This window comes from Hydra viridissima, unplaced genomic scaffold (assembly GCF_058129835.1).
Source record: "Hydra viridissima isolate aposymbiotic clone 2 unplaced genomic scaffold, HvirCarnegie_v1 scaffold_2, whole genome shotgun sequence".
NCBI lineage: Eukaryota > Metazoa > Cnidaria > Hydrozoa > Anthoathecata > Hydridae > Hydra > Hydra viridissima.
Window position 1 is genome coordinate 23,978,633 of NW_028324301.1, and position 12,516 is coordinate 23,991,148.

The 12,516-nt window shown below is 28.4% G+C and overlaps 2 protein-coding genes across 5 annotated transcripts; both read left to right on the forward strand.

The window, feature by feature from the left end:
• Positions 1-3,519: 3,519 nt before the first annotated feature.
• Positions 3,520-8,062, forward strand: LOC145192009 (putative Ras-related protein Rab-33). 4 transcript variants are annotated; one of them, XM_090079873.1, is made up of 4 exons: positions 3,525-3,703; positions 4,585-4,642; positions 6,906-7,036; positions 7,234-8,062. In XM_090079873.1, exons 2-4 carry the CDS (start codon positions 4,591-4,593, stop codon positions 7,762-7,764), a joined length of 714 nt encoding a protein of 237 aa, XP_089935999.1. In that variant the 5' UTR covers positions 3,525-3,703; positions 4,585-4,590; the 3' UTR covers positions 7,765-8,062. The 4 variants fall into 4 exon arrangements, with proteins under 4 accessions (XP_089935998.1, XP_089935999.1, XP_089936000.1 ...); XM_090079874.1 differs by lacking the exon at positions 4,585-4,642 and adding an exon at positions 6,464-6,822; XM_090079875.1 differs by lacking the exon at positions 3,525-3,703 and adding an exon at positions 6,464-6,822 and having other exon boundaries at positions 4,597-4,642.
• Positions 8,063-10,008: 1,946 nt separating this feature from the next.
• LOC145187626 (ras-related protein Rab-30-like) lies at positions 10,009-12,144 on the forward strand. The gene is made up of 2 exons (XM_080064076.2): positions 10,009-10,254; positions 10,558-12,144. The coding sequence occupies exons 1-2, from the start codon at positions 10,087-10,089 to the stop codon at positions 11,074-11,076; spliced, it is 687 nt and encodes a 228-aa protein (XP_079920202.2). The 5' UTR covers positions 10,009-10,086; the 3' UTR covers positions 11,077-12,144.
• Positions 12,145-12,516: the final 372 nt, after the last annotated feature.

The following is a 12,516-nucleotide window of genomic DNA, read 5'->3' on the forward strand; positions in this document are numbered from 1 at the left end:
CTTAACATAATGCATTTACTTAAACAACCCATCACCATGAATATGTAGTAAAGTAACCGGCAGCCAAACTGATAAAGTTTCTCATAAATAAGTTCTATTTGCTTTGACTCTTGTATAGAAATCTATTGGCACGCAGGATATTTAAATGCATTGGTATATTGTTATTAGCTATTATGCATTATGAATGCAAATGATTTCAAATGCTTGAATTCTAGTTTGTACTGTTCTATTTAATATTCCAGTGAATCAACTGAAAAAAATACATCACTTATCTTTTCAATAATCTAAAACAAGAAAACATCCCTAAAATCTGACATCAGTTTGTTACAGAATTTCTGTGTGTGTTCTTACAACAGCCCGATTTAATCTGCTTGAAATTGGGACGTTTCATAAGCACTACTTGTCAAAATCACTTAAAAAATCTTTGTAGTTAAGAAACATAAACAACAATCAACAAAAAGTATAGGGTAAGAAAGGTCTGGGATAGAGGAGGTAAGAGCGTCTGAAAGTCTTTTTTTTATACGAAACTCTGCTTGAATTGCCCAACCGCAAGGACAATTCTAATTGAATTTAAAACTGATAGAAACAGCATTTTTTTACTGATGTTTTTTTATATACCTATTCAACCGTCTTTTTGATCTCTATAAAGTTTCTTCGTCTAAAACATCCTCTACACTTTTATTGCTCAAAATCCAAATCCTTTTTTTTTTTACATTATTTAATTGTAAGTCAAAAACCATAGATTTTATTCATTCTCTTTTTTATCCAGGTCTTAATTTCAGATTATATTTAGAATTTAGAATTATTAAAGTTGGTAATAAAATTTTTTAAAGATTACATACCTGCATCCGTTATATACCTGCATCTGTCACATACCTGCATCTATTACATACCTGCATCTATTTAAAATTATTAAAGTCAAACGCTCTTTACAACTTGAAGCGCAACGTCAACATTTACTCCAAAAACATAGAGTGCCTAACGTTTATTTTTCATCCAACAATTGTAATTGTCGGTTTAAAATAATTTATATAAATAAAAACTTAGAAAAGCTGAAAGTGTAAAAAGTGAAACTTTTTCTGTGACAAAAAGTTTAATGCATTATCAACAAATAAATTACCGTTATTAAAGAAATTTTTTTTCTCAGATTTAATATAATTTCAAATTAAATAATAAATAGTAATTGGAAAACTTCCGACTACTTACTACTCTACACTACCTATAGGATTCAGTTTCTTTAAAAAAAAAGATACTAAAAACTTTCTTATAACTGTTTTCGTGTTTACCAACATTCAATACACTTTTTAATGAATGCTTTTTTGATGTGGAGAAAAACTTCGAGTTTACTCTTTTTTGGTTAGCTATTAATATTTAACGAAGTATTTTTAACGAGCAATTAGTTTTTAACAATACTTTGATATGCTTCCAAGGCTTAGATTATTTTCAAAATGATTTAAGAAAACCAAATTACTTTTTAACATTACTCACTTTCTTATCTATACTATATTTATATCTTACATATACTATACATATCTTCGTTTGCGAAGTGGCATCAGGTATTTACAAGGTAGCTTATAATGAAAAACACATAAGTCGAAATTAAATTTTTGTGTCTCTTGTTAAAAGCTACCATCTTTAAAAGAGAGACAATCTAAATAAAAGAGGAATTGACAATTGAATTGATTTTATTTTTTTTTAAAAATTAATTTTTAATTAAAGTTAAAAAAATAGTTATGATAATCAAAAGATAACACTTGCATGTTTTGTAAATTTACCGACGCAATTGGCTAATGTGTTTTAATACAGCTGTGGCATTACAAAAGCTCGGCTTCGTTAGCTCGAAGTAAGATCGCAACAACTCAATTTTTTAAATCAGTTTTCAAATTAGAGCATGAAACCACTCAGTTCCATATAAATTTAACTAATAATTATTGTTTTTATATTTATCGCAAACCTTAATTAGTCTTATGAGTAAACCACCCAGCTCCCCAGACAGAAATGAGTTAGTAAACTGTCCTACAGATTTGTTCAACTATGTTAGAGGGAATACAAACTGCTCCCTGTCAAATCTCTTTACCTCTCGTTCTCATGAATTTAAAAAAATGGATAAATGTATTACCGTTTACTTCTACAGATCATCCGATGACCAAACAATCCATCGCTGATGATTACAACCATAAAAATATGAACAAGATAAGGCTACATTGATATACAAGATTAGTGAAGTTATTTCTATTTCAAAAAACCAAACCTTTAACTTAGTAACCATAGTTTAAGATTTAATAATAAAAACTAAATACTTTTTCTTTTTTTGAATTTATACGCATACAAGATATCAAGGCACGAATACTGAATGAATGTAATTACGATAAAAACGATATTTGTTATTTCATTTGAGCATGAAGTTTTTATTTGGAAGTCAAATGCCAGTGATAATACCCAGGGCAGGGGTGAGAGCCCCTTCTTCCCTGGCCAGGGTTCTGATAGAATTTATAACAAAGTATTCCGAATAATTTTAATCCACAATTCGTCGTTAACTAAAGTAATTTCTGTGCGATCTTTTTTTGGGGGGTTATTTGTTGGTGCAGCTCTCTGTCTGCCTCCAAGCTTTTTTTTGCTAACGAAGGCTAAAATAAGATAGGGTTTCTAAAATTTTGGTGTTAATGCTTTAATTATCACGTTTGTTGCAAGTGTCAGTACGAGTAAAAATGGTATTGAAAATTTTTATGTCTTATTATAATAGACTTTTCTTGTTGGTTCAGGAGAAAAAAAAATGTGCAATATGATAATATTCAGTAAACTATTTGCTCATCAATAGGTTAGTTTTGCTTTATATTGGCTCTAAAAATATAGAAAAAAAATTTATTTATTTCAATATAAAATTGGTTTTCATCAAGTAAAAAAAAAATTAAAATAATAGCACAGTTAAACAAGTAAAGAATAAAAAAAGAAATTGAGTCTAGATTGCTAAGATCTTTAGATTTAAATAGTTATGCAAAAGTGACATAAAAAAAAAAATTTAGAAATACTATCTAATTTATATTGTATTGTATAAAAGTCAGTATTAGTTCTAATGCTGATATTTTGTATTTATTAATAGTACGGTATACCAAAACAAAAATAAAGCTCACAGCATGTTTATTTTTGTGTAAAGCGTCTATCGGAACTAAACACAACAAACGTGATAATAATGGCAGCTACGTAATGTTTCATAACACTTTCAAAGCTTTTTGGCCAAAGTTACTTTAACTTATCTATAAGTTATAGCTTTATGCAATTATTTTTTAAGTTTGTTAACTTTATGTGTTTCGAATTTTTGTAAAGAAAAAAAAAAATTTAGAAATAAGGCAGATATTGAGTGAAAAACAATATGAAATATAACAAATCGGCAAACAATATCGAGTTTTGTTAATGTAGTAAATGAAAGACTATTATAAGATATATGTATACAATATATAAATTATTTTCATTTTTACATTTTAAAGCTGTCAAGTTAAAGATTGTGATTGGAGTTATATTTTAATTTTATTTTCTATATACTAAATAAAGATGTCTAATACAATAAAAAATACAGAGAATTCAGCAGAAATTATACACTTATAATGAAAAGCTTGTCGACTGTTTAAAATATGAAAGATGAGTCATAAAGAAAATGGTGTTGATTCCCATCTCTCTGCTAAAACTTTTAAAGTTATCATAATAGGTAGTTTTATTTTTCACTTTTATTATTTTTTTATTTAACTATTTTTAAGCTAATATAATTAGGATATTTTAAATTTAAACAAAAGATAAATTATTGTTATAAAAAAGGTACTACACACTTATTCTTTTATCTAGGAATCTTTTATATTTGAAACAAATCAAAATTAAATAAAACTACTTATACAGCTTTTAACAGTCTAAATTTTTGAAAAATAGATTACTTCTGATCTGCACAGTAGGTTTGTAAACAACAGTGTAGCAATCAATTTTTTAATTATAGTTGTAAACAAGTTATTTGAATCTTAATAAATCTATTGAGTTTTTTTTACATATTAATAATACTTATTATAATAATAGTGTTGTAAATAGACATTTAGCCTGACCCAACAGTATTGGTTAGGTAGTTGAATTTGGTTTTAATGCAAAAACAATGTTGTGTGCCAAACTCTAAATCAATGAGGGAAGTATCATGTGCATAACAGAAAAAAATTTCAATTTTATTTGTTCCTTTTATAAGATTTTGAAATAAATGGGAATATCCTTCACAAAATTAAAGAGTGCAAAGCATCTAAATGTTTTATATTACACAATTCACACCTACAAAAAGAACAGTTTAAAAAAAACAAACATAAAAGAAGCACACCAATAAAACTTAAGTAAGCAGAAAAGAATATAGAAGCTGGAAAATTTAAAAAAGAAAGGGTTGCAGTATTTTTTATTTGCTCATCTACAAAAAGTAAGTTGTTGCCAAGGATTCAATTTAGTATGATTGCTAATGGAAGTAACAATTATGCTCAAATCATTACATATGTTTGACATGAAAGTGTAGCTAAGAAGAAAAAACAAGAGATTTTCAGTGTTTTTTATCCATTTCTCCTTAAGAAATGAATGAAGAGCATATCACACTATGGCTTAGCAGCTGTGTTGGTCAGAATAAAAGGTTGGTGTTTTTCACTTTTTAATTTTAGTATGCTTAATAGTATAATAAAGTATTTTGAATACAGCTATAACTTGGCAGACAAACTCTATCACCAGGTTGAGCTTAGCATAGTGGCAACTGGCAAACTTATTTTATTATTTTTTGTGTATGCAGAATTCTTACTCTGGAAATTTCAATACAACCAACAAAGTTCAGAAACTCAAAGGAGTTGCTATCCACTTTCAAATTAAACAAAACATTTGTTAGAAATGGTTTACAGGAGAGTAGAAAGAAAGAGACAATATCATTTGACAGTATAGAAGAAGTTAGGCAGACATTAAACTTAGTTTTCTCACCTCTAAATATTTAAAGCTTGATGTGGAACCTGTTGCAAGAATGTCCCTGTCAGGAAGTCACCAAACTTTTAAAAATGTTATTTAATACTGTCCGCAATCATGCTAGAAAATAGATGACCGTTTTGTTTCGATTTTATAAGATCCAACAAAGGCAATTTAATTGTATCAAGCTTATTTATCTAGCAGCTCCCATAGCAATTATTTATTTAATACATTTATGTAATGTTACAAAATTTGGGACCTTTAGAGTCAATATATGTTAACTCATTACTGAGAAAAAAAAGTGTTAATAGCCTTCTATTAATTATTCAGAAAATTCTCATAGTAGTATTCTGAGATCTATCTCATCAAGATTTAGTAAAAAAAATGCTATTATGGTCAAACACTAAACAACAATGCAAGCTCAAATGGTTTTATTTGGAAAAGATAATCTCCACATTAAGTTTTTAGTAAGTTAAAGAAAAACAATACAAAATATTTCTTTGATGGGTTTATTTTTTTACTTTTAAAATTTCCCAGTTTGTTTTAAATAGATTGGAAAAGGTTTAGTAACAGAATAATTCATTTTACTTTTTATAAATTTATATTTTGGATATTTTCCAGCAAAACCTACCCAAGTAAAAATATACCAGCTAATTTAGTAAATCTGCAAGGGTACCAAAGTTAACATCATTAGCTGAAATAGCAAAGGGCATTAAAAAAGGTTTATGAACTACAGAGATATTTTCTTCTAAAATAATACCCTTTGAGACTATTGTTAAATATTTGAGAAAAATTTGATTTTTTTTTTTAAGTGTTAATTTTAAATCAATTACAGCTTAAAATAGACTAATTTTAGTGATACAAATGTTTTACTAAAGAAATTTACTTGAATTGGGGTTAACCACTTAAATGTGTTTGTTACAACTTTTTGACATATTGACATTTTTTTTCTCTGGTTCTCTTTTGACAGATTGACATTTTTTTTCTCTGGTGTCAAGTATTTTCTGATTTATTCAAATACATGGAATTACAATCTTTGGATAGTATTATTAAAGACAATCTGGTCAAAATTATAATCCTATATTTTGATTTGTAATTGTAAATCATTTAAAGTTATGCTCTTCTTATTAACAATCGCCATCTTGCTTTTACAACAATTTGCTTCTAGTAGTCATATTTAATAAAAATACTGTATAAACTGTTTATTCTTTTTTTATTTTTTTATAATATTCAAAATGAATAAAATAACTTATGCATAAAAGTTTTATTTGATTCAATTTTAAAAGATTTATACAGTAAGCTGGTAAGAGTGTGAATATACAATAAGTAAATGCACTGAGATATTTTAGTTTTTAACTTTCGGTTTTTCAATAGCTTTTAGCATAGAACGATATTTATAGCTTCCATATTGAGTTGTTTTTCCTGTGGATTTTTTTTGATATTTTTCTGTTATTGTGAATATTTTTGATATAATTATTACTTTGTTCTTGTGAAATATACACAGTAAGCCCCGGCGGTATTCCGATTCCGACACTACAAGAAATGTTATGAAAATGTTGAGCAAGGAATTATTAAATTATGCAAATTCTTCAGAGAAAAATACCGTGTTTTGTTACTTTCGGTGTATGGACTTGTGGAAAATTTTGTACAGACTTTTACAGATAAATAATTTTCCAGCTTTTCAGCGTAACAACATTTATTAGTACGGCAAAAGTCCATTCAAGTTGTCAAGTATTCGGAATTTAATTGTCACAACTGAAGCATTCAAATAGCGCTGCAAAAATTAAAATTCTCATTGGTATTCAAATTTACTTGGTGGTACCACGTTAGTCAACGGAATACCGCCAGAGGTTAAAACACAAGGTAGTTACAGTATTGGAATACAGGTTATTGGAAAAATGAGTACTCTAAGTTTATTATTATATAATAAGGTTCTTTTTCAACAGGAGACACAAATGTTGGAAAAACATGTTTAACAATGCGGGTCTGTGATGGTAAATTTCCTCTGAGGTCAGAAGTTACTATTGGGGTTGATTTCAAAGAAAAAATTGTTAAAGTACAAGATGAGCAAATCAAAGTGAGTGGTTTTATCCTTTTAGTTTTTTTTTATTCATTTAAAAGTTATTTCTGAAATAAAAGAAACATAAGAATAAGGCATAGAATACTACTCGATTAAAATAGCATCCGAAAAATCTAACAAATATTGTTCTGGTTATTTGAAAAATGTTGGTGTCCATTGTTTATGTACAACTTTCATTGTCTCTTTTTTCACAGCTTCAATTCTGGGATTCAGCAGGACAAGAGAGGTTTCGCAATTCACTTGTCCCTCATTATTACCGTAACATTCACGCTGTTGTTTTTGTTTATGATGTAACTAAAAGAACATCTTTTCAAAATTTACATCGATGGTTGGAAGAGTTTCAAATTAATGTGAACACAAACTCGAATATTCCTCAACTTATAATTGGAAACAAATGTGATCTTCACGCTAATAGAGAAGTATCTTCTTCTGAAGCAAATGCATTGGCTGCAAATTTTGGTATTCCATTATGGGAAACATCTGCAAAAAGCGAGTTTGAAATTGAAAGGGTGAATCAAATATTCCAATCTTTAGCTGAAACTTTAAGATTAAAGACGTCCATGTTTGAAGTTCCTCCTCGCTTATCTAGAGTTAACAATCTTGAGCATAGTTATGGTCTTAGAATAGCCAATTCTTCTTCTGACTTTGTTATTTCAAACTCTAAAGGAGATAGAACTAAAAAATATTTTCATGAAAAAGAGCAAAAAAAATGCTGTGGCAGCTAAAGTTTTTTATAAATATATACTTAAGTTACGTTTTTAAAACATCACATAAAAAGTCAATTCAAAAAATCGTCCCTCCAAATCCATCCAATGGAAAAACCACTCACAGTCCTAGATCTGAATTATTTAAATACTAATTTATGTTTTTTATTTTTCTAAAACATTTTTTGTTCCATAGTTTTCTATAATTTTTTTATAATTTATAGGGTACGTATTTTATATTCTTTAAATAAAATATTTTATAAGTTAAATTTCAAAATATTTGGATTTATAGCTGTTTTTTTAAAAAAGTTTTGGCTTTTTTGGTGGTTTTATTTTTTGACCAAATTTTTTAAGCCGCATCACACTGCGCCGTTTGTAGTGAATATGCTGCAACTCTCTTTAACATAAAATTACAGAAAAAGAAAGGTAGAAAAAAAAAAGTTGAAATGCATCTATGAATAACTTAATGTAAGTTAAGTGACTTACATTGCATTACAGTTACTTAAAAATATTTTCTGTTGCTGATCTTCCTTCGCAAAGTTGAGACGGAAAAACTTTAACCAAGTTCTGTTTAATCATGGATCTTTTAGAAAATTGAAAAAATCATTTGATAGGAGTTGAATCAATTGAACTCTTAGTTACTTATATTAGGTTAAACATTTCTTTATTCTAATTACTTAATATATAAGTAATCGAGACTAACTTGTTCCAAAATTTTGTAATACTTACACTGTGACTATGTTGTGTCTAGAGCTCCAGAACGGTGCGTGAAAGAAGGGATTCATTAAGAAAATACCTTACGTTTAATAATTACGCTAAATTTATGATGTTTGGTGGATCTTTAAGTTTGTTAAACGAAATTTCCACCGTAATTGAATAAGTTAAAGTAGTCAAATTTTGTTGAATTAACTTGGTGCTGTAGGTGTGTGGTAAGCTCTTCAGTGAGAAATGCCATTCAGAGGGAATGGGGGCGTATCGTTGGAGGATAAGGGTCATATGAGGGTTAGCACTGCTGACAAAATTCAAATTATGACCTTTACTAAATTATCTTACTAACAATTGGGAGTTCAATGTTTCAAAAACATGTTTGATTGTCAGGACCTCTCCCCGCTCTTCACTGAGCATATACAGAGACGAACCTTTAAGTGAATTTTTCACTCTTGGTTCTAGTTAAAAAGCCTCTATGACTATAGAAAGTTATGTAAATTAAATCTTTCATTTAAAAGAAAGATTTAACTTTTTTTTTTAGGGAATTGAGAAAGTAAGAAACAAAAACTAGCGATAATCTTGAATTTTGAAGAATTTTGAAATTAATCGACTCGCAATAAAAAGTCTCTGCAAAAAAGTTAAAACACGACAGTAACTACCATGAAATTCATTGGACATGTGCTGTGTTTGAACATTTGATAGTTAAAATGATTAACTCTAGAACACACGTAAAACTCATTCAATACCGAAATCTCTCTGGTAATTTTTGGTTGCAAACTTCACTGGTGTTCAGATGTAAAACCAGTTTAAAATGTTTGTTCAGATCAAAAATCTAAGAAAGTTACTCAACCAAATACAAAAGTAATAAGGCGATTCGCTGGTTTTCAATTTTGTATTGATGCAAAATGATTGTGACAAACAACAGTTAATCTAAACGATAACTAGCGCTAAGTTTAAAATTGGGGTCGAAATTCTCTTAGTAAATGGATTAGTTTCAGTTTCTTAAACCATTCGAAAAGTTTAATTTAACAAAGCTTCTAATAAAGTTTTTCGTATCTGGATAAGTATGCTAAAGTAAAATTAAAAAACGTTCCATTTTAACTTAAAATCGAATCGAAGCCTAAACCTACACGCACTTAAGTGATAATAGGTCAATAAAACTACCACTAATATTGAAAATTGCTATTAATAATTTATATATTAATATATTTCATTAAATATTTTCAGCTAAAAGTAAACTAAAAATTGCACTAATTTATTTACAAAATTGATTTTAATTACAAAAGATAGTTTTTTGGATTATCGAGAACTATCTGGTGACTTGGCACGCGTGTATGCTTGTAGATAAATTTAAAAAAAACAAATCTGCGCGTAATTATTTTCCTCATAAATGAACTTTAGTTTGCTAAAAGTTGATTTTCTAAATTATGTTACAGCAATGCACATACCATTTTCAATAATTAAAAAACTGAATTGCCTGAATTGACCTTGCATTGCGCACAACTCATGAATATGAATAGATAGCATTCACTTTATAGAATCTCGTGGCTTCTTTTTTTAAACTCTCGTTAAATCTCATGACCATTTACATGATAATCTAGAAACATTTCGCTTATCGGAAACCTCTCTTTAAAAATGGCTGCCAGTGTATCATTTAAAATAATATTGGTAGGGCAATCAGGTGTAGGAAAAACAGCTTTAATGCGACGCTATATTAAACGATTTTTTCCAGAAAATGAAGTATCAACCATTGGAATAGATTTTGGCGTGAAAATTGTAGATATCGACGGGGTAAAAGTAGAAGTAAGTTAATTTTGGTTCAAAAAAAATTTTTTTTAATTCTCACATTTTTACTGTTTTTGTTTTTATTGTATTAAATCCTTTTTTAAAGTTTTCCAAAGATATAAAAATAGATGTGAATTTTTAGAAAAAAAAATGCTAGTAAATAAAAACTCACTAAGAACACTAGTGACATCTCTCTTAAAAACGTTGCCATACGTAACGGTCGTTGCAAACTATTTCTATTTTTATATAAGGATGGTCTAAGAACAAGTGCAATAAAAACTTAAATCAAAACTAATTTTGTTATATTTTTCTACTTTGTAGTTGAAAATCTGGGACAGTGCAGGAAGTGAAAAGTTCAAAAGTTTAACAGCAAGCTATTACAGAAATGCGGACGGTGCAGTGCTAGTCTATTCGCTCAATAATGCTAATTCTTTATTTGAATTACAATCCTGGTCACGCGAGGTATGCAATCACGGTGACATGACACGAATTTTGGTAGGCAATAAAAATGACCTTGTTGATGAACGAGTGATATCAGAAGACATGGCTGTAAACTTTGCCTTGCTTGAAAACATTGAATTTGTTGTAGAATGTTCGGCAAAACGCGATGATAATGTTGAATATCTTTTTCGAACCATAGCAAAAAAAATGCTCAGCAAAAAAATGGAGAAAGGTCTCAAAGAAAATAACGATCGAGTAAAATATTTTTTCACTAACACTCCACTCAAATCAAAAGAAAATAAGATACTTAATAATGATAACAGGACCGATAGCATTTTAGTTTCAAAAAGCAAAACAAACACGAAGCCATTATTTAGAAAATTTTGCGCTATTCTATGAATTAAATAATTCTTTTAAAGATTCGATGTTTTTTAAAATCGATGTTAGGAAACTATTCTTTGAAAGATTCGATGTTTTTTAAAATCGATGTTAGGAAACTATTCTTTGAAAGATTCGATGTTTTTTAAAATCGATGTTAGGAAACTATTCTTTGAAAGATTCGATGTTTTTTAAAATCGATGTTAGGAAACTATTCTTTGAAAGATTCGATGTTTTTTAAAATCGATGTTAGGAAACTATTCTTTGAAAGATTCGATGTTTTTTAAAATCGATGTTAGGAAACTATTCTTTGAAAGATTCGATGTTTTTTAAAATCGATGTTAGGAAACTATTCTTTGAAAGATTCGATGTTTTTTAAAATCGATGTTAGGAAACTATTCTTTGAAAGATTCGATGTTTTTTAAAATCGATGTTAGGAAACTATTCTTTGAAAGATTCGATGTTTTTTAAAATCGATGTTAGGAAACTATTCTTTGAAAGATTCGATGTTTTTTAAAATCGATGTTAGGAAACTATTCTTTGAAAGATTCGATGTTTTTTAAAATCGATGTTAGGAAACTATTCTTTGAAAGATTCGATGTTTTTTAAAATCGATGTTAGGAAACTATTCTTTGAAAGATTCGATGTTTTTTAAAATCGATGTTAGGAAACTATTCTTTGAAAGATTCGATGTTTTTTAAAATCGATGTTAGGAAACTATTCTTTGAAAGATTCGATGTTTTTTAAAATCGATGTTAGGAAACTATTCTTTGAAAGATTCGATGTTTTTTAAAATCGATGTTAGGAAACTATAGGTAGAGTCGTAAAAACCACACGGCAAATGCTAAGGGCGGTAAATACTAAGGGGCACCAAAATCCTATTCATTTAAATTCTTTATATAGCAATAAATTATAATAATGGAATAGTATAAAGTTTTAAAAAATAACATTCAGATATTTAAGATGATTCTCCTTTTATAACAGTGCAAACCAGACGTTAATTCACCTGATTATTGTTGGTTTGGCATTCCGTACTTGTTTTAAAAACAAATATAAAAGACCACTAAATTTGCATGAAGTTAATAAAAAGTTCCGTTCCACAAGTTGAGAAAATGGTACTGAGAAAATGGTATAGAATAGATTTAGGGTCTAATATAAAATACTGTTTAAATAATACCATAACCAAGTAATTTGATTTCTAACAGCAAAAGTCATAAATCTTTTTTTCACCATCAACACATAACTTTTATCTCCGCAAAATCGGAGATTTTTTAGAATCAGTAGCATAGGCAAGATTTTGCGATGGGGATAGGTACCTCGAGTGCATTAGCTCCCCGTCTTCCTTTGCCTACGCCATTGTTTAGAATATAGAGATATTCTAAACAATGGCGTAGGCAAAGGAAGACGCCATTGTTTAGAATATTTCTATTCTAAACAATGGCGTCTTTTGGTTAGTATTTT

Excerpts from the sequence above, each read along its gene's own strand:
- LOC145187626 (XM_080064076.2), top strand. The coding sequence starts at position 10,087 with ATGGCTGCCAGTGTATCATTTAAAATAATATTGGTAGGGCAATCAGGT. Across the intron at positions 10,255-10,557 it reads TCGACGGGGTAAAAGTAGAA|TTGAAAATCTGGGACAGTGC; the intron begins GTAAGTTAATTT and ends TCTACTTTGTAG.
- LOC145192009 (XM_090079872.1), top strand. The coding sequence starts at position 3,637 with ATGAGTCATAAAGAAAATGGTGTTGATTCCCATCTCTCTGCTAAAACT. Across the intron at positions 3,704-6,905 it reads TTTTAAAGTTATCATAATAG|GAGACACAAATGTTGGAAAA; the intron begins GTAGTTTTATTT and ends CTTTTTCAACAG. Across the intron at positions 7,037-7,233 it reads TACAAGATGAGCAAATCAAA|CTTCAATTCTGGGATTCAGC; the intron begins GTGAGTGGTTTT and ends CTTTTTTCACAG.